The sequence below is a fragment of the Talpa occidentalis genome, unplaced genomic scaffold (assembly GCF_014898055.3).
Source record: "Talpa occidentalis isolate TD23 unplaced genomic scaffold, MPIMG_talOcc4v2.1 talOcc4.11, whole genome shotgun sequence".
Classification (NCBI taxonomy): domain Eukaryota; kingdom Metazoa; phylum Chordata; class Mammalia; order Eulipotyphla; family Talpidae; genus Talpa; species Talpa occidentalis.
Window position 1 is genome coordinate 92,894,057 of NW_023601104.1, and position 20,071 is coordinate 92,914,127.

Here is a 20,071-nt window from a genome sequence, read left to right on the forward strand (position 1 = left end):
CCTCCCTGCCCCGCCCCCGCAGCCCCCCCAGCTCCTGCCTCCCCAGCGGCTGGGCGCGGGCTTACCTTGGCACTCGCTTCCCGCCACTATGGGTTTTTTTGAAAGATTTATTTATTTAGGGGACTCCGCGGTGGCGCAGCGGCTGAGCGCTGGGTTCCGAAGCTGCCCGCAGCCTCTGCAGCGCCGGTTCAATCACTGGTTCGATCCCCGCCTGCTGGGGACCCTCCGCCCACTTGGCGCGCAGACCTCTCCTGCCGCCCGCTGCTCCCCTCAGCAGTGTACTTCGGTCCTTCTGCCTGCTCTGCTCCCCGCTCTGGCAGATTCTCTCACCCTCCTGCACTTCTGACTGTACCCAGTGCTTGTATAAATTAATTAATTTTAAAAAATTTATTTATTTATGCATACAGGAGCTGGGATGCAGGCCAGAGGTGTGGAAGGCATAGGTGACAGTTCAAACCAAGACAGAGTGGGGAGCAGAACAGGCGAATCTATGTAAGTACAATGCTGAGGGGAGCTGCGGGGAGCAGCGGGGAGAGAGGAGAAGTCTGTGCCTAGTGGGTCACCTCCCTGGCCTGGGCGTACTTGTGCTGCAGTGGCTGCGCATAGCTTCATAGTGCTGAGACTTACTCCCTTGCAACACCAGGAATGCCTGTCTTTTGTGCTCTTGGGATAGATACCAAGGTGTGAAATTGCTAGGTCATGTGGAAGATTCATTTTCAGTCATTTTTTTTTTTAAAGATTTATTTATTTATGTGTACAAGAGCTGGGGTACAGGCCAGGGATGGCGCGGTGTGAGAGGATTCACCAGAGACAGAGTGGGGAACAGAACAGGCAGATTGAAGTACACTGCTGAGGGGAGCAGCGGGTGAGTCAGGAGAGTTCTGCTGCGCCATGTGGGTTGCTCCCTGGCGGGAATTGAACTCGTGCTGCAGAGGCTGCGGACAGCGTCATAGTGCGGTGCTTAACCCCTTGCGCCACCAGGGAGGCACCAATTGCGTCTTTTATGAGCAAACTGGAACATTTGCTTTTCTCTTTTTCTCATCCCCCAAATGGGTAGGCAATATTTGTACTTCTCAGGACAATGTCTATCTTTGCATAATCTCAATAGGGAATTTTATTTCTCCTTAAACTAGAAAATTAAAAACCTGTTTTGTTACAAGGCTTTGATTGAGATTCTTCTGGGAGTAAAATTTGAGCTGAGCTGAGAGATAAAGCCAAGAAGAAAGACTATGAAATATAGGTAAAATTATTTAAATTAGATTTGGTTTACTAGTTTACAGAATCGGGATGAGGGTAGAGAAAAATGATGTCTCCGTCACTATTTATACTAGTCTCTGGTCCTGTTCAGTGAGGGCCGTCCCCTGAACGTCACCCTCCTGAGGAAGGGAGAAAGCCATCCCTGTTACCCCGAGGACTAAGATAGGTTGTTCACCTTAGTCCAGCCCCACCCCACCAGGGCCTGAACACCGTGTCAGGAACCGGGGCACCGGCCAGTGCAGACCTTCCATGGTAACCCCCCCACCAGCACCCGCTCAGCAGGAAGCGCCAGAAGGGGCCACGCCCCCTTCTCCCACAGAAGTGGTAACAGAGTGGGGGTCATGACGCAGTTACAAAGGACTGTGAAACAGGGTGGTCCCCAGGAAAGGGCCCCCCCACCGCCCAGGAGGGGGTGCCGGATTGTGGACGGAGTGACCTCTGGCCCCGGGGCCCAGGGCGTGGGGGGGGGGGTTTCTGGCTCTTTTGGACCCTTCCCTGACCTGGGGCAGCTCTCGGGCTTCCGGCCCTGCTCTGGGACCACCCTACTGCGCTGGACCTTTCCCCCAGGGGACCGGGTGGGGGGCGGGGAACTCTGGGTGCTGGGTTTGGAAACGTCTCTGTCCCATTTTCTTCCTTGCACACTCGCTGCAGTAACGCTCCCGTCCACGGAAGGCCTCACGCTCCAGCGCGTGTCTCGTCTCAACGCCCTGGACGGCAGAACCTATTGAGAACGGGCAGGTTTGGGGGTGATGGGGTGTCCTCACCCTGCCCTCCGACCCTTTGTTGGAAAGCAAGTGAGAATGATAAAGACAAATGCCCTCCGCTGCCTTAGCAGGTGAGGGGGAAACAGTAAAATTCCTAGAAAAAAGAAGGGGCTCTAGGAAGCCCGCGAGGGGGCTGAGGGGCAGAGGAAAGGGGAGCGTGGACAGGGCGAGGGGAAATGTGGCGGGACCACCGGGTGCTGGGAAGGAGAGGTCGGGAAATAGATTGAGGTTACGGGGTGCTATCACAGAGTGATCCTGGGGGGTCTCTGAGGAGCAATTGTTAGGGGGAAAGGCTGTCCTGCCTAATCCCATGCAGGCTTTGTGGACCCACCCCCACCCCAGGCCAAAGCCATCAGGACACTGGGAAAGACGAATCCCGTCACCCCCAAAGGGGAGGTGGCTGGGACCTGAGGGTGCAGTTGAGCAGCCAGGTTGGGTATAAAAACCAGACACGTGGGCCTTGGGGTCTCTCGCTCTGTCGCTCCCCTCCTGGCTTCAGGGCTCCTGGCTCGGGGCCAGCTCTCAGGGTGCCATTTGGGATTCCTGATCGACGGATCGGGTAGGACGCATTTAAGACTTTGTCTCCCACTTTTCTCCCTGAGCTGTCCATTTCCTCATTTCCCCTTCCCTTGTCAATAAACCTTTTATGAACCTTTCGCGTGTGCCTGCAGTAGAGCGTTGATAAGTCCTTTTAAGCGCGCGGGTGAGGACCCACAGTCAGGCACCCCGTTTTGTATCGGGCTGCCCTGTAACACGATGACTTGACAATGACGTCGAGGAAGTGGCGCCGTGGGCGCTTCAAGCAGCAGGCACCTCCCGTGCCAGTCTGACACGGAAAATGGGGTTATTGTCAGCGAAGTCCATAGGGCCTGTGGGGGGTTGGCGCTGCGAGTGGAAGGAGAGCTCAGACTCCCTGTTGCAGTCGTGGTGATTGGATCACCCGCCATAGACATGGCAATTTGATTTTCCCCTTGGTGGACACCACCCAGGAAGTCAGCCCCAAGTCCGGGGAAACGAACTGATCAGCAGCCATGAGGGAAATAAATAAATAAATAAACGCACAGACATGAAATCCAAACGTAAGAGTCAAGTAGAAAAGACCCTCATGGGGTCTCCCTGGGGGCGCAGGGGTTAAAGAAAGCTCCATCAAGCTCTCGCCCCCCGCTGCAGCAAGAGATGGAGCCCCCGCCCGCCAGGAGCAGCTCATAAGCGGGCAGCAGACCCTCCGGTCTCCCCCCTGCTCCCCTCACCAGGGAATTTCAGTAGATCCGCCTGTTCTGACCGCCAAGCTCTCTGGTGCGTCCTCTACGCTCCCCCACCTCTGGTCTACACCCCAGTGCTTGTATATACAATAAATAACTCTTGGGGGGGGGAAAGCTCCCCCCCACCCCCACAGTGCAGGCAGGGGCACACGCTAAACCCCTCATGGCTGTGAAAAGGAGGAGCCTTGTCAGGGAACAGTTTCCTGGGGGTCCTGGGCTGACACCTGCACTGTGGGGCGTGTGGGGGGTGCGGGGAGCTTTTTTTTTCCCCCAAGAGAAAAGTGGATCAGAGGGAAGCAGATGCGCTCACCCAGGGGAGCAGGTGTCGACGGTTGAAATGGGCGGGGGATTGGATAACACTTGGGAACCGAGAGGATTTATTTTGGGGCGACGTGCTGGGTCCCTGGAATATTTTGGTGAAATGCGAAACGGAGGCCTGTGACGAGACCCGCGGGTGCTGCGTGTGAGGTTAGCCGGGGGCGAGGCGGTTCCGAGCGGCGTGGGGGGCGCCTGAGCGGCTGGGAAAGTCCGCGCGCGTTTGCCCCACCGGAGGGTCAGTGAGTTTTCCAGCGTCTCCCCCGAAACACACCAGACGCTGCGACCCTTTGCGGGGCGGCCCCCGAGCAGATCCGGGGCGCGCACCGTGGCGGGGCGCGGGGCAGAGTGGAGTCCGGGGGTCCGGCCGCCGCTGCGCTCGGGCGCCGGGGCCTCCGCGGCAGCACCTGGGCCGGGGCGCGCGCGGCGCGGGGCCTGGAGGGCGCGCACCTGGCGCCGGGCGGCGCATATAAGGGGCGTCTACGCGAGCGGGCGGGCTCGGGCCCCGCAGCAGCGAGAGCGGAGCAGACGCGGGGGACGGAGACGCCGGAGAGCGCGCGGGGGAGTCCAGGTGCCCCGGGGCCCGCCCGCCCTGCAGCCCCCGCCTCACCCCACCCCGGATCCGGCCCCTCGGCCCGGCCCGCCCGAGAGTCCGGGTTCTCAGGGGCCCGGGCCTCTCCCCGGGCCTCCTGCCCCCGGCGCCCGGCTGCGCTGTCGGGGAGACCGCGACCGGCCCGCGCCAGCCCCCGGAGCCCCGGACCCGCCGCCCGTGTGCCCGGAGCCCCTGGAGCCGGCCCCGCAGCGCCCCACGGGCGGCAGGACCCGGCGCGGACGGGGACGCGGCCCCCCAAGGCCTCGGGCGGGAGCGAGGGGTGCAGCTCCTCTCTGCGCCCCCGACCCGGAGCCGCGGGGGCCGGTGCGCACGGCGGGGCGCCGCGGACGGACTCAGCCCCGCGCAGAGCGGGTCTGGGGTGAGCGTCCCCCGAGCTCTGCCCGTGGTGGGGACGACCCTGGAGGCGCCGCGGCCCCCATAAGGCGGACGCGGCCCGGGAGCTGCCCGAGGAGACCTGGGGGGAGGCCGAGCTGCCGGCGGGGACCCGCCCGGGACCCGGAGCCGCAGACGCCGCGGGGGAGCAGGAGCCCGACGCCCCGGCGCCCCGGAGCACCCCACGGAGGGCGGGGCTCATGGCCACGCCAGAGGCTGGGGACCGGGCGGGGGGAGCGAGGGGACCCTCTATGCCCCCGGAGAGGAGAGTCGGGGTGCCCTAAGCGGCCTGGGGGCGGGGGGTCTCCGCAGCAGGCGGAGAGTCTCAAAAAGCCCCTCAGACCAGCCGAGGCGGGCGCCGAGGCCGCAGCCCTGGCCGCGGGGCACGAGCCGCGGGGCTCCCGGAGCAGCTGCGCCCCTCGCGGCGCTGGGGGTGAGGCCGCGGGCTGGAGCGGGAGGGCGAGGGCGGAGGAGCCTCCGGGGCGGGCGGGGACGTGGCCTGCGGGGGCGCCCGGGGCGGAGCGGGTCCCGGGGCGGCGCGGGGAGCAGGTCTCCAGGGCCTGGCGCGGGGGCCGCCGGCAGCGGGGTGACGGGACCTGGAGCGGCGGGGACGGCAGTGAGTACCCCTGGGGCTGGGCGGTCACCCCAAGAGCTGAGCGTCTCAGACCTCAAGTGCGCACACCTGGGGTGGGGGTGGGATGGGGTGGGGCTGGCGCTGAGCCCGCGGCCCGGAGAGGCCTGAGCCGGACGCCCTGCGCGGGAGCGCGGAAGCCGCCCGGACGGAGCGGTGGTTCCCCTGCGTGCGGGGTGTGGGGGGCAGTCGGGAGCGACCTTGGGGGGCCTGCGAAAAGGCCCCTCATTCCGCCCTCGGGGGTGCCCTGCTGGAAGGGGCGCGTCCTCTGTCTGCCGGGAGGTGGTGCTCCGCTGCGCCGCTCAGCTGCGCCGGTCGAGGCTGCAGGTTCCGAGGCAGGAGAAACCAGGTGGGGACTGTCCCGAGGCAGCGAAGGGGGGGGGGGGTGGGTGGATGGAGGGGTACGGGAAGATTGCTTCCTTTTGGGATTTGCGCGAAACACCTTTGTGGTAAACTGCAGCTGAGAAAACTGGGGGCCTCTGGGGCGTGGGCTGCCTGAGGATGAGCACCTGCGGGAAGAGGTGGACAAGCACACTCGGCACACCTGAGGCTGGGGCGGGGTCGGGGAGGGGCTGAGAAAATAAAGGCTCCGGCAGAGCAAGGAGGAGAAGAGGAACAAACAGCTTTCCCTCTGGAAAGAAGGTACGGGAAGGAAATGGTAGAAGGGGGTAGAGGGTCCAGGGGGTAGAGGGTCCAGGGGGTAGAGGGTCCAGGGGTAGCGGGTCCAGGGGGTAGCGGGTCCAGGGGGTAGAGGGTCCAGGGGGTAGAGGGTCCAGGGGGTAGAGGGTCCAGGGGGTAGAGGGTCCAGGGGGTAGCGGGTCCAGGGGGTAGCGGGTCCAGGGGGTAGCGGGTCCAGGGGTAGCGGGTCCAGGGGTAGCGGGTCCAGGGGGTAGCGGGTCCAGGGGGTAGCGGTCCAGGGGTAGCGGGTCCAGGGGGTAGCGGGTCCAGGGGGTAGCGGGTCCAGGGGGTAGCGGGTCCAGGGGGTAGCGGGTCCAGGGGGTAGCGGGTCCAGGGGGTAGCGGGTCCAGGGGGTAGCGGGTCCAGGGGTAGCGGGTCCAGGGGGTAGCGGGTCCAGGGGGTAGCGGGTCCAGGGGGTAGCGGGTCCAGGGGGTAGCGGGTCCAGGGGGTAGCGGGTCCAGGGGGTAGCGGGTCCAGGGGTAGCGGGTCCAGGGGGTAGCGGGTCCAGGGGGTAGCGGGTCCAGGGGGTAGCGGGTCCAGGGGGTAGCGGGTCCAGGGGGTAGCGGGTCCAGGCTCTGGCCTGTACCCCGGTTGTTTAAGGGAATAAATGTGAGGACATGAAGGCGTCCTGGAGCAAGGAGTGTTTATTGGGCTCTCATGTGCTCTGTCAGCTGCCAGAGGGGATCTGCTGCAGTTCCAAGTCTCTGGGCCCTCAGAAATGCACCAGTTGGTCTCCCCCATCTCTGGAAGTTCCCCGTTTCACAGCTTGGTCTCTTGCATTCCAGGAGCTGGGAAAAGCAGCCTGGATTCCCCCATCTCGCGCCCACCCCTTCTCCCGCCCTTTGCAGACCCTCCTCAGCCTCGCCTGAGAAGCAGCTCCTGTCACTGCTTCCCGGCAGGAGCCCAGGGGCAGCTGACACAGACCCTCCTGGGATGAAATGCAGGCACATCTAGCTCTGGGGCTCTGCCCTACTGCACTTGAGGCACCTCCTCCCCTGCTCTAGGGGACCCCTTGGCAGGGCAGGCCCCACTGCACCAGTCATGATGACCAAGTCCCCCTCCCCAGACACCCTGAAACCTGCATGGGGCGCAGCTGACCTTCCGGAAGTCAGCATGGGCGCCTGCTCCTCTCCCTAAGCCCGCCACTCACGGTGCCCGTTGGTCAGCGCGCCCTCCAGTCCTCTCAGCTCAGCGTCGGCGTCCCCTCGTGGCTTCCCAAAAGGTCGTCCATGGGCCAGGGGACCTCCAGCCAGGGGGCGGCACCCTCCGGGAGCAGGGCGGCTCCAGCGCTGGAGGGAGGGCTCTTCAGCAGGGAGGCCTGCGTCTTGCAGGGCTTTCCTGCCACCCTGCTTCCAGGCCCACCGGGCAGTGGGGCCTCCTCTCCAGCAGCCATCAAGGGGCTCCCCAGACTGTCCCCCAAGTTCTGGTCTGAGGAGCGTTCCCAAGCATCCTCCTGGGGGGACACGTGACCCCGGGCCCGCATCCCCAGCTCTCCTGCCCGCGTGTTAAGACCTGGCATGCTGACACCCTGACTCGAGAGACCAGGGGCCTCGGGGTCAAGCGAGGCCTCCCACCGCAGCCACGTGGGCGCCTCAAGGCCGTCCTCAGAGCGCAGGGAGGCGCTCCCGTTGACTCCAGGGGTGGGACCTAAAGAGTGGGAAAAACAGGCACATGTCCATGCTGTGTCCGGGCTGCTCGGGACTCACTGCCCGAAGGAGCGGGTGCACACCGCGTGCCTCCCACAAAATTCAGACATGAACACTCCTCCCCGGCCAGGGCGCTGCTCTAGGTTTTGCAAGCACCTGCCTGCCCGCAGCAGCAGCTGGTCCTGAGGCGGAGGGCCCTCTTCAGGGGCCATGTGCTCAGAGCCCAGCAGCTGCTGGCCGCGCCAGGACAGAAGCCGCTTTCCCAGGGCTACGCCTCGTGGAAGTTGAGCCTCGCGGGCCGTGTGTCCCAGGGCTGCCCTGCTCTCTCAGCCCAGCCCCCTACTAGGGACCCCTGGTGCCATCCACTCACCACCTTCATTCAACAGGGAGCCTCAGAGACCTCTGCCAGGAATGGCGGGGACATGTGGAACAATGGGACACTGGGGGGTTGGGGAGACTCCTGAGAAACCACGGGTGCTTTTAAGTGAGGCCACAGGGCACCCACCCCGGAAAGGCTGGCCCAGCCGCAGAGCATGGTGCCCTCACCGGCAGCCGGGGCCCACGAGGCTGGCTTCGGGCAGCCGTCAGACCTGCATTCTGGGGGCCGAGCCCCTCTTCGGGCCCTCTTCACCCAGGCCGGCGCCTCCCCTGCATTCTGCGAGGAGAGGGCCCAGTCAACCCAGAGGGAAGGGGGCCCACCGCACCTCTTCTCTGGAGAAGGGTGCCCAGACGGCCGGTCACCGTGGGCACCCCATGCCAGACTCAGCCACCGCCCCACCCTCGCCGCCCCCCCACGCCACCTCATGGCCCCTCTTGGGCGCGCAGGCCTGCTCTGGCTCCTCCACCGGCCGGCTGGTACACTGGGGGGCCGAGCAGTCCCCATGCAGCTCCTTCTGCCGGGGACCTTCCGGGATTCCCAGAGACTCTGCGAGCTGTGGAGAAAGGGCCGACAGGGAGGCGCGCCTCAGAACACGCCCCCGGCACGCTGTGCCCGCAGCAGCGACCACCGACCAGACGGCGAGAAGGCAAACAGGAGTTAGACAGAGGCACTGGGGAGGAGATGGATCATCGGCAGAACCGGAGGCTCGGTGTCAGCGCAGCCTAGGGAAGGACACCACGGGCTCTGCGCTGCCACAGCGAAATGAGGTGAGGCCAATACCACTGGCCGTCTGGCCCGTTACCCCTCCTTTGTCGAGTTCCCACTGGCCCCTTCAGAAACCACCTGCCGACTCCAGACCCAGCGCTCCTGCCCGGGGCGTGGGAAGGCCTGTGGGGAGGCAGAGAGAGCCCCAGGCCACTTTCTGTTGGTCAGGGCAGTGGGCCATGGGCTGCCTTCACTCTGGGTTTCCTCACTGCCGAGGGAGAGGATAGCTGCCTGAGGGGCGGTGGGGTTCCCAAGGCCAGGCTTGTGGAAAGCGCCACGTGAGGGTCATTGGCAGCACTCCCTGTTTACACGGGATGTCGTGAAGAGACATCGTGAAGGCCGCAGAGCCCAAGAGGGAGGAGCAGTTGGGGAAGGGCAAGGCAAGGTCAGAGGACACGGCCGGCACGTCCAGGGCCTGCCATGCTGCAGAGTCCCCCCAGACTGAGCCTGGCTCACTGCAGAAGCTGCAGCACAGCCTGAAGGCCATGAAGATGGTCAGCCCACACTAGTGCAGGAGGCGGCTGCCTGGCGCACACACACATGTACATGCACACACATGTATACATGTACACACATAAGTGCACATATACACATGCATGCATGCACACACACATGGTGACACTGCCAACCGGGGCATCTAGGTCAGGCTAGCCCGCCGCGCCAGCACACTTTGTAGCATGTGACAAGAAAAGCAGTGCTGCAGGTGTCGGGAGGGAGCGCGCCTGCTGTTCCCATCTTCACCCCCAGGAGCGGTCACCATGTGATCATTCTGTAACATGTACAGACTTTGAATTACGACGTTACACACTTTAAGCGAATGTGTTCTATGTTGGTCACGCCTCAAAAAATAATTTTGAAGACTCAACCGTTTACTGGGTCATATGAAATACTGAGTTTGTACAAACCACGTGACGACGACCACACACAAGCTCCTGTGACGCCCTTGCACACGCAGGCGCTGTCCAGGGACATCAGAGCAGCCGGACGCAGGCGGCCACTCTTTGTGAATAAAAAGGCGCCGTGTAAGGCCCACGCTCTGGCAGGCACGGCAGGTGGGGCGTGGGGCTCTGCTGGAACCTCGGAGGGGCTCACCCTCAGCAGGGGCACAAGGACGAGTCCCCATGCTGGGCAGTGACAGGCCCCAAGGGGTCTGACTCTGGGGCACACAATGCCCAGCAAGGGCTTGTCCAAAACAAATGGGGCACATCAGCTCAGAGGGACAGTTGTCAAGGACACAGTATCTCCAAAGGGAATCTCACGGCTCAGTGACGAGGAAATGAGAGTTTTGTCAAAACAGCCACAGACACGGCTGCCGGCCTCTGTTGCCTAAACGCAGCGCCCGGACTCCGGTGTGACTGTGGTCAGCGGTGGAGGGCAGGGGGGACATGGCTGTTTCCTTAGTCTTCTGAAACAAGCGCTTGTCAACTTTATATTACAAAAATAACTTCACAGCTGGGAAAAGCTGGAGAGTTGACTGCGACGTCACTGCTATAAACGTGCTCCGTTCCCCGCAAACCCCCAACTCTGAGGGTGAACCCTGGCCAGGTGAGGCAATTACCTTGCTGTTGCTTATTTCCAGCGGCTCCAGGGGGCACGGGCCGGGGCTGCTGAGGTACTCCTGGCACATCTTCTTGACCTGCTTGTGCAGCTCTTCGAATTCCCTGTACACGGCTGGGAAGAAAGGCTTTCCCTGGTGGCCTCCAGCCTTAGTGAGAGAGAGATGAAGAGAGAGTAGACCTGAGGCCACGAGGGGAAAAGGAGAGACAGCCACGGTTCCTCATGCCCTGTGCAGTGTCAGAGGCCCCCGCCACTCCCCAGTGCACCTGCTGTGCCCCAACACTGTGCTCGCCCCAACACCAGCGTGGGCCTGGAAAGGGAATGCCCAGAAATGCCCCCCAGGGTGACAGCCCAGGGCCCTTGTTCCCTCCCTGCCAGCATAAGGGGGCAGGTCTCCCCTCCTCCGGGAACTGCACCCCGTGGGGAGAATAGGCCTAGTGGGCTGGCTGTGGCTGGTTGCTACCCCTTTCACTGCTCACACTTAGAGCTAGAGCTGCCAGGCCCTGTGCAGCCAGCCTGAGACCTGGAGGTCAGCTGTCACCAGCATCTGCTCCCCAGCAGGCCTGGCCCTCTCGGGAGAAACATGAGGCAGGTCTGATTCCAGCCATTTAGAAACACCAGCAAGAGAAATTTCACCTTCAGCAGGAGAAATTCATACACGGTCACGGCCTGAGTCAGCGTGGGGAGAGCTAATGCCACCAAGTCCTCCGGGTCACCCTGCTGGAGAAACTACCAGAGAAAGCCTTTGACATCTCTGAAAGTCCCACAGAATTTCCCAGAGCCACCGAGTCAGTGCCACAGAGTCTCGCTGGAAGCTCCCCCATCCCAGCGGCTGAGCCTCTCACAACTGTGCTTCACTGAACCCCTCACGTACCAAAGCAGCGGCACATGGGACCAAAGGAGGCAGGGCCTGGTGCATGACATCACCAGTGCAGTGGGTGTTGGGGTCTGGGCAAGGCCTTCGACCCCTAGGGCATACCACCAAGGGCAGAGACCCGAGGGCAGAGACCCAAGGCAGCGAACAGCGAGACAAGGGCAGAGAAGCTGGGAGAGGGGTGAGGCTGAGGCTGGGCAGGGGAGGAGCGGGGCAGGGGAGTGCACTGTCCTCAGGGCTTAGCGACTGGACGGGGTCCTGGATCCCAGACAGGCGGCCAGCAGCCAGCGCGGGTGCTGCACGGGGTGCTTTAGTTGGCTCTGGCGCTCCGAACAAGAAGCACTGACGTGGGAGGTGGCAGAGGGAAGACAGTCTGGAAGCCAGGAGGAGGGATGAGATCCATGGGGGAGGCGAGGGAGTGAGGGCAAAACTGGGAGCCCCAGAGACACTCGAAGGAGGCCTGGGAGGGGGACAGAGCCCTGGCGCTGCAGCCAGCCGGTGGCAAGGTCCCCGAGCGATCAGACAAGCAAGAGGAAAACCTGTGCAGTCTGCAAGAGCAAAAACGTTATGACCTTGCAAAGTCCTTAGAGAAAAATGACTCCCTGCTTTCCAGTGTTCTGGGAGTGTGGGAGGTCAGAGTGTGGGGGTGCTGCCCACCACAACCTGATCTAGTACTGGACGTGCCCTGAAACAGAAGACAGGGCCCCTGGGCTCCCTGCTTCACCCTCGCCTACAGGCTGCCGTTTCCCCGGGGGGTTGTGTCTATTGGGTGGACCCTCTCGCACCCACACCCAGGACAGGGCTGGTCCTTGGCGGACACCCTGCTAATGTGTAAACAAGCGCCCATTTCTGGGGGGACCCTCCTCCATGAGAGTCCAGGGCAGGTCCCAATCTTCCAAGAGACAGATGTGCCCGGAGAGTCCAGTTTAGGGGAGCATCGGGTGAGAGTCGCAGGTGAACAGTGCTGACCTCAGATGCCCCCTCACACACTCCGACTCAGTGGGCCCCAAAGGCCCAGGCTGGATCTGCCCCCGTGCAGGGACCTTGTCAAGAGTCCGTGGGCACCACGTTCCCGGCTCCTCATCTACTAAGTCGAGCACATGGTTATCATGGAGGCGCCTGGGCTTGGCCGGGAAGGGCGGCTGCCGGGCGGTGGATGAGTCAGGCTCCTGACTCCTGCTCCTTCGAGAGTCCAGGACGCATGAGCCTCATGGGAGTCAAGTGAACTCGCCAGAACTTGTTTCCCGCCTGAAGGGTCTCACAAACACCAGGAAACTGTACCAGCTGCTTTCTGAACTACTTGCATGAAAACACAGGTCATGATTATGCCCAAACACAGAGGCGGGCAGCCCTGGGGCCCCGGTCATTCACGCACCTACCGATGTGTTATTTCTGGGAGTAGCATCCTCGCCTGCAAGCCCTCCCGGCACTCACACTGCCGGATGATTGCCTCGCGCTCTGGCTGCTGTGCTCTGAGGCCCTGACCCTGACGGTGAGCGGGCCAGGGCCCTGAGCAGACGCGGGGTTCAGGGGCAGCCTCAAGGGGCGACGCACCTCCTTGAGCCTGGCCAGGCTCCTGGTCACACCGGCCTGCGGGGGGCCTGGCCTGCTCTGCTCCCGGACCAGGGTGCTGGGCTCGGCGGGTGCCACAGAGTAGCCGCTACCAGGTCCGCCGTGTGTCTCCGACCCTAGCAGGGCTGCACAGCTTCCATTTCCTGCTTCGGACACCGCCATCTCCCCCGCTTCTGCAGACCAGCCCTTCTGGACAGCGCCGTCGTGCATGCAAAAGGAGAAGAGAGAGCGTGAGCGGTGAGGAGACCCTCCACGGAAGGAACTCACTGCATTATTTCCTCTTTGCAAAATCAAGACCACTGCCTATAACCAATCATCTTCAGTTTTCCCACCAAGGCGCCCCTTTCAGACCCCAGCAAGTCTGGCGACAAGCCACAAGCCCGCTACTGCCCACAGCGGAAAGAACCACTTCTCTAACATCACCATTGCCTTAAAATTGACCTGAGGGGGCCTCCCTGGTGGCGCAGGGGTTAGTCTCAGCACTATCACTGCTGCGGCCTGAGTGCGATCCCCGGCCAGGGAGCTACCCACAGGGCGCAGCAGACCTCTCCTGTCTCCCCGCTGCTCCCCTCAGCGCTGGATTTCAGTGGCTCCACCTGTTCTGCTCCCCACTCTGTCTCTGGTGAGTCCTCTCACCCTGCACCTCTGGCCTGTACCCCAGCTCTTGTATGCAAAATAAAAAATAAATTTTTAAAAATTGACCTGAGGTGCGTTTGTTCATAACGTACCCGTAACTTTACACTCACTATTTTTATTGGATATCTCAAACACCATAAAGGCGACACTTGGAAAACACACGCTTCAGTACATGTGTCTGTGACAGGGCTATGTGGCCAGTGCCACTCCAGAGGAGCTTCGCACCTGCAGCCCATGCCTGTGCCCCCCTAGAGCCCCAGGTCCTGCCCGCAGTGACCCGCTTTGCCCCAGTGGCTCTTTGAGGAGTGCCCTGGACCCGACCCCATCAGCTGCTCCTCATTTGGAGTCAGTCCCCACTCCCCCAGAGGGTGAGTGATGGCTGCATCTCCCAGGCTGACGGAAGCGTGAATGGACGGGACTCACGTGGCAGCCGCACACAGTATGTCCTCAACTCTCACAGTCTTCCCTCCAAACCATTACCAAGGACGCTGCCAGAGGAAAGCCAGGCCTTTGAGCACCTGGCACCCTGTGGCCATCCCTACGAGAAGGGAGAAAGGGGACACGACCCCCATGGCCCTTGCCACCCGCTGGAGTCAGAGGGAGCAGCTCTGGAGACTCCAGCCACCCCAGCAGTCTGGACGACCACACCCCAAAGCCAGGTGGCCCCACTCAGGAAATGGAACACCTAGAAGCTGCCTTTGCACAGGGCAGGGCTCATCACCACGGGAGACAGGCACCAGTCACCTGGCCGTCCACCCGGCCGCCGTGCCCGCGTCACGAACAGCGGCCCTCCCGCGCTGAGCGTCCCGGGTTGGATACACACATGGACCGACTACAGCAGAAAGGATTCTCACAAGCTGGGGTTTCACCAGCTGTGAGAGGGACAGCACCCCCTAATGGCAGCAGCCTAGCCTGGAGTGTGGGCTCTGAAGCCAGAGACCTGAGTCTGCCTCTCAGGTCAGACCGAGTCCCACATGGCCTCCCCTCCTGAGTGCCGCGCACCTGCCTCCCAGGGCTCCCACAGCCGCAGGGGGCTCTGGGGGGCGCAGTCTGCGGCCTCGATGTATCACCACTGCCGAGGGGCCGGGGCTGCTGGCCGCTGGAGCTTAGCAGGGCTGGCCGGGCCCACCGCTAGGCCTCTCGGCAGAGGCAGACACAGGGACGGGGTGCGCAGGTTGCGGCCCAAGTCTGTCGGGGCGCACACCCTTGTGGCAGAAAAGGCCAAGGCAGGGCCGAGGTGCACTTGGCAATGCACTCGGGGCTCGCATCTGCCCGTTGTCTCATGGCATGTTTTGGGAGGGGCAGGGGCAGCGGACATGAGGAGCAGTGTTACTGCTTATGCTCCAGAGGCTCCCCAGCTGGGGGCCAGCGCCCCCCATATCACCATCCCCAAGACCCACAGCTGTGACAGCTCAGTTTCGAGAGCGTGGCCACTGGGTCTGCTGAGGGCACCTAAGGCAGAGGCAGCTGGGCGCCCACAGAGGGCCTCGGTAAACCATGCTCCCCGGGCACAGTGGGGGTCTCGGCTCCCCTGCCTGAGGACTGTGGCTCCACGTGTGCCGGCCTCCAGCCCCCACCAGACTCTGCAGAGGTTACGCAGGGCAGGAGGAGGGCTGTGTGCCGAGCAGCAGAGCGCGCCGCCACCCACTTACCTGCAGGCTGACCTGGGCAGGCCGAGCCCCCTCCTCACTCAGCAGGGCTGGCGTGGACAGCTCCGGGGAGGCCGGGCTCCGGGCCTTCCCCTCCCCCAGGCCCTGGGTCACGCTCCCAGCAGCCTTCTCCACAGGCACCAGCGCAGGCTCCAGCTGCCCATGGCCTGGATGCAGCCGGAAGTGCCGGGCCAGCCCCCCTCTTCCGATGTATGACTTCTCGCATGCCGGACACCTAAACATTTTGGGCCTCAGGGAGTGGCTCGCCGCATCGAAGAGCGCCTGCCCGCCCCGCGGGTCTTCCTCCTCCTCCACGCTCAGCTCCGAGTAGTCGTCCGAATCTGACAGGTGGCCGTCAGCCAAGTCCTCTGTCTTGATGAACTTGTAATCTTTAGCTTTGTACTTGGGAGGTCGAGATATCCGTCCAGAACGTGTTTTCACTTTTAAAGATTTTTTTAGTTTCTCAGGGTGCTTGCTGTGCACGTCAGAAGTAGCTGCATTTGCTGAGCTGGGGGGAACTGATGTCACTGCCGGTGGGCGAGAGGCTGACAAAGGGACGCCCTGTCCATCTGGAGCCTCGGAGGCCACCCCTCTCTTCGCGGGGATGGGCTGGAGGGCAGGCAGCGGCCGCTGTACCAATAGCCGGACGGGAGGCTGAGGTGAGCTACTCAGGAAGCAGGGCTGAGGCGCGGCACTGGGGAGGGGCTGTGTCCCAAGCAGCTGGGGGCCGGCCACCCCGAGTCCCAACACGCCAGAGAAGCTCCCGGGCAACTGGCTCAGTGGATGGATGGCGGCCAGCGGGGGCATCGACCTCTCCTGACCTTTGGCTTCTCCAGATGTTACCTTGACACAAATGGCTTCCAGTTGCTTCAATACAGAAAAAGAAGCGTTATGCTTGCCAATGTTTCTGCAACTTTGTGATGCTGCAAGTTTCTCCATCTTGAATCTCCTGACATTCTTTTTCTAATTATAAACTACATGGGCCTATAAAGTCTAAGTCATGTATAGAAAAAGTATCTAATATATCTATAAGGCTCATCTGGCCTACTTTCTGAACAGACAACAGTAACGTATGTCAAGCCCCGTCTGTGAGTGGAGACATTTGTAAAAAAAACAACACAGTATTCGGGAAACTCCTTACCATCCCCACACATGCTTTCCAACCACGCCATTAAAAGCACTAGTCATGAGCCCTCCGTGGACCTCACAGCGTGCTGAGAAGTGGCAGTCTCTGTAGTTTCGCCACACTTGTGTTTACAGGGAGTCCTCAGCACTCAATTCCATCAATGAAGTGACAGAAACCCGTCAATTCACGTCCATGAAGCAGGCCCCAGGCCCCACCACTCCGTTAGATGCGACAGCAGGCCAGGGAGGCCCCAACTCCTCCTGACACACCCCTGCTCCACGCGCCCCGAGCTGCCTAGCTCAGCTGGCGTCGGCCTTTGTTTCCTGGAATTGGGTGGCCGCTGTGAGGGTTTGCGGCCAATCTGGCTGTGAGATGCCCCCACGCGGGGGTCAGTGCTGGGCTTCGCTTTCGTTTTCTCTGCAGGGTGTGGGCACCGTCTCCAGTGGAGGGCCGGGCGCTGGCATGGGCCTGGCCTTCGAGGCTCATGCCGCATGCAAGTGTCTTCAGGCGCACAGCTCGGAGCAGGGCTGCCACCTCAACAGCTTTCCTATTTTAAAATATCTAACAAAATTTTAAATGCCGTGGGACAAATTCCTGGGTTTCCATAACAAACACATGGGCACAAAGATGGAGGATCAGAGTGCCATGACAGTGACCGCAAAGCACTGTAAAAGGGTAAAAAGGGGACAGCTGCAAAGCTCTTCTGCGAGCTACTGAGCAGGGGCAGGTCCCAGGGCAGTGCTGGGCACGGCGCAGCAGGCCAGTCCTGCTCTCACTGAGCAGCAGTGGGGAATACCGCTCTCCAGGGAGAAAAGGCAGGCGAACCCCTTCACCCAGAGCAGGCGTCTCAGCCACAGCCAGACTACCCTTGGCGCGAGGAGCCGTTGGGGGTTATGGGGCAGAATGAAAAGACTCACCACAATCAAGTTGGGGTGCATCTCTCCTGCACCTATACTGTCCACCTAGCACAACGAGCAGGCAACTCAGTGAAGAGGCGCATAGAGCTGCTGCCATGTGTGTGTCCCAGCTCCTGGGATGCTCAAATCCCTCAACAACTGGATTTACTTTGCATATCATTTAAGTTTCACGGTTGTTACATTTCACTCCAAGTCACCTGGATGTTTCTCTAGCTCCCAGCTCCACTTCAGGCTCTCCGCTGGCAAAACGGGTCTAATGTCCTAACCTGCATGCAGACTCATTTCCCACCTGAGTGTTATGCTTGGTACTTTGCCATATGTTTATTTCAGCAAAATTTTACTAAGTATCTCTGAGTGCAACACAATAAACATAAGGCAGGTGCTAATCTGATCTGGGGAGGGGAAGTCTCCTCCCCAGGAAACCAGTCAATTCACGTTCATGAAGCAGGCCCCAGGCCCCACCACTCCGTTAGATGCGACAGCGGGCCAGGGAGCTGCAGAGTCCAGGTCTGCTGGCCAGAAACCAGTCCTTTCAAAAGCCTCTCTGCCAACTTTGGGTTCCCTAAGGGATGCAGACAGGAAGGTGCTGACACCAGGGTAATAGGCACAGAGGGGCAGGGGCAGCCTGGGATCATGTGTCCCAGAAAGGGGCCCTCACAGCCAGGCTTGCAGGCTGAGCACAAGCTTTGCCAGGAAAAATGCATGCTAGTGTAAGGAAAGCCTGTGAGAATGCATGGACATGTGACAAAGGGCACAGCAGGTTGGAGGGAACTGGAAGTTTCTGTGGGATGGCAAGAGTAAGGGTAGGAAGGAACAAAAGTGGACATCTGACCTGTGAGGGTGCCCACTTGGTCTATGCCTCCTGCTAATCACCCCTCCCCCCACAACTGCCTCCCTTCCCTAGATGCACACCAGGCCCTCCCCCCACCCTAAGCCCATCTCTCTTCTTCAGTATTTCCAAGTAGGACCCACCCCTCCAACCCAGTGGGGGTGCCAGTTCTTCCATAAAGCCACTTCTGACCCTCGGCCAGAATCCGTCACTCCCTTCCCCTAAATGCATCCGGTTCTTGATTATCGCTAGCCTCTACCCTGGATTCGAAGTCAGGGATGCTTTACCTCCTCAGTTGATGCTGAGTTCCTTAAGGATAAGGGGGCCTTGGGAGGCCTCCATGACATAGCCGGGGCTCAGGGTATTGGCTGAGTGGGCCACAAAATTATATTATTGTGATTGCAGGGAGAACTGAAATCTTGCCAATCTTGCTTCTGACTGCAATCATGCTGGCTAACTTGGATTGCTCCTGTTCATGTTAGGGACAAAATATCAATTCTGGAATCTTTCCTAAACTGCCACACCAAACCCAAACAGCTGTGGCCACATGGAGGCTCTGGAGTGCAGCCACACCTGAGGGGCCCTGGGCAAAGTACCCTAACCTCTGAGCTTGCTCCTCCTCTGTAAATGCTCGTACAAACATTTTCTGTGTGGCCACTGAGCACTCAGTGGCCCAGCACAGTACAAGGGCGTGGAGCAGAGGCTCAGCACCAAGCAGGTACTGTCACCCCAACGCCAGGCTTGCTGTGCACAGCCCTGGTGGAGGGCGCTTGTCCCCTCAGCAGAATCTAAGCCAGGAAGCTCATCCACAACCCACCCCTCCTGCAATAGGGGCACCAAAGCCCAGCAAGGTTGTTGCCCAAGGTCACACCTCCAGGGAATGTGGAGCTTGGGCAGAATCATATTCATCTTCTAGTGAGACAACCCCCTGGTACCACTGGGTGCAACTCTAAGCAGTCAATATCAGCCTGAAACAGTGAAGACACTTGATTCCATTCTCTGCCTATTTCATTTAGCGAAAGAAGTATCTCTATGGCAATTTTGGGGGCCGAAGTGTAACTTACCGCCCCAGTACTGAAAAGGGTTGTGGCTTTCCAGGTGATGTGTAGGACCTGGGGGTTAAGGTGCTCCACCTGACTCTGCTAGGAAAACCACGTTCTAGCTCCAACTTCTTTAGCAGCCAAGAGCTGTGTGATCCGGGGAACAGTGCCACTGAGAAAGGATGTTTTGTGGTACAGGGTGTGCTTTCACATATTTCACTCATTAAGTGTGCGTCCGGCACAGTGCTGGGTGCAGGGGTACCCGCATTACCACTAGGGGCGGTAAGGCCTGCATCAAGTTACTACAATGTGCTTAATTACGTTCCAACGCCGCCCGTGGCCCTTACTGTTCCTCCCACCTGTAAAGCTCTCTATGACGGTAGCTTGTAATCCACCCGGGTCTTAGTTCCAGGGTCACCACTAAGGACCACATACTAAAGCAGCCCCCTTGTCACTCCTGGAACCTGCCTTATGTTCCGATAGTGTGAAAGGTTGCACCTCCTGTCCCTAGGGCGGTGCCGGGGGCAGTCAGTGCTCAGTCCATGCACAATGAATGGACAAAAGCCGGCAAGACGAGCGAGGCGGCACCAAGGGCACCTGCGCGGGGCAGGGCAGAGGCCGGAGGGGAACCCGGGCAGGGGGCCCAGCATGGGCCAGGGCTCCTAGAGCGAGGCGTGTCGGAGAGGCTGGAGGCGCTGGGCGGCGACAGGTGGGGTGGATGCCGGCCCGTGGGGCTCAGGGAAGGGAGCCCGGAGCTTTACTGCGGCCTCCAAGGCCGGGAGGCTATTCGGGCCCAAGCGGTGGAGCCGGGGCGCCCCGCCTCCCGCCAGGCCTCGCTCCCCTCGGAGCCTCCGTTTCCCCGCGTCCCTCCCGGCGCCTCACCTGGGGCGGCAGCAAGCGCGGCGGGCGCGGGGGCTCGGCGCCCGGGCCTCGCTGCAGGGCGGCCTGCTGGGCCGCGTCCCGCAGCCGCCGCGCCGCGTCCTGCAGCACGAAGGGCGGCGGCGGTGGCTCGGCGCGCGGCTGCGCCTTCGTCACCTGCTCCAGGACCCGCCGCAGCTGCTCGGGGCCCAGCGGGGCCACGCGCGCGGCGCGGCCGCTCGGGCCGGGGGGAGCCGGGCGCGCGCCGCCGCCGCCCTCCTCGCTGCCGCCCTCCGCCTCCTGCTCCGCATCCGCCATGGGGGCCGAGGCG

General features: G+C 61.6%; 1 protein-coding gene across 4 annotated transcripts; it reads right to left on the minus strand.

The window, feature by feature from the left end:
- Nucleotides 1-6,524: 6,524 nt before the first annotated feature.
- On the minus strand, nt 6,525-20,058 carry ZNF839 (zinc finger protein 839). 4 transcript variants are annotated; one of them, XM_054692179.1, is made up of 9 exons: nt 19,765-20,058; nt 14,974-15,837; nt 12,668-12,874; nt 10,876-10,968; nt 10,241-10,387; nt 8,339-8,470; nt 8,085-8,193; nt 7,043-7,539; nt 6,525-6,680 (listed from the first exon to the last, which is right to left on the minus strand). In XM_054692179.1, the coding sequence occupies exons 1-8, from the start codon at nt 20,056-20,058 to the stop codon at nt 7,076-7,078; spliced, it is 2,310 nt and encodes a 769-aa protein (XP_054548154.1). In that variant the 3' UTR covers nt 6,525-6,680; nt 7,043-7,075. The 4 variants fall into 4 exon arrangements, with proteins under 4 accessions (XP_054548154.1, XP_054548159.1, XP_037359768.1 ...); XM_054692184.1 differs by having other exon boundaries at nt 6,525-7,539; nt 10,876-10,959; XM_037503871.2 differs by having other exon boundaries at nt 6,525-7,539.
- Nucleotides 20,059-20,071: the final 13 nt, after the last annotated feature.

Coding starts and splice junctions, on each gene's coding strand:
- ZNF839 (XM_054692179.1), bottom strand. CDS start 20,058: ATGGCGGATGCGGAGCAGGAGGCGGAGGGCGGCAGCGAGGAGGGCGGC. Junction 8,194..8,338: donor CGCCCAAGAGGGGCCATGAG/GTGGCGTGGGGG, acceptor CTCTCCTCGCAG/AATGCAGGGGAGGCGCCGGC. Junction 7,540..8,084: donor CTCGTGGGCCCCGGCTGCCG/GTGAGGGCACCA, acceptor CCCACTCTTTAG/GTCCCACCCCTGGAGTCAAC.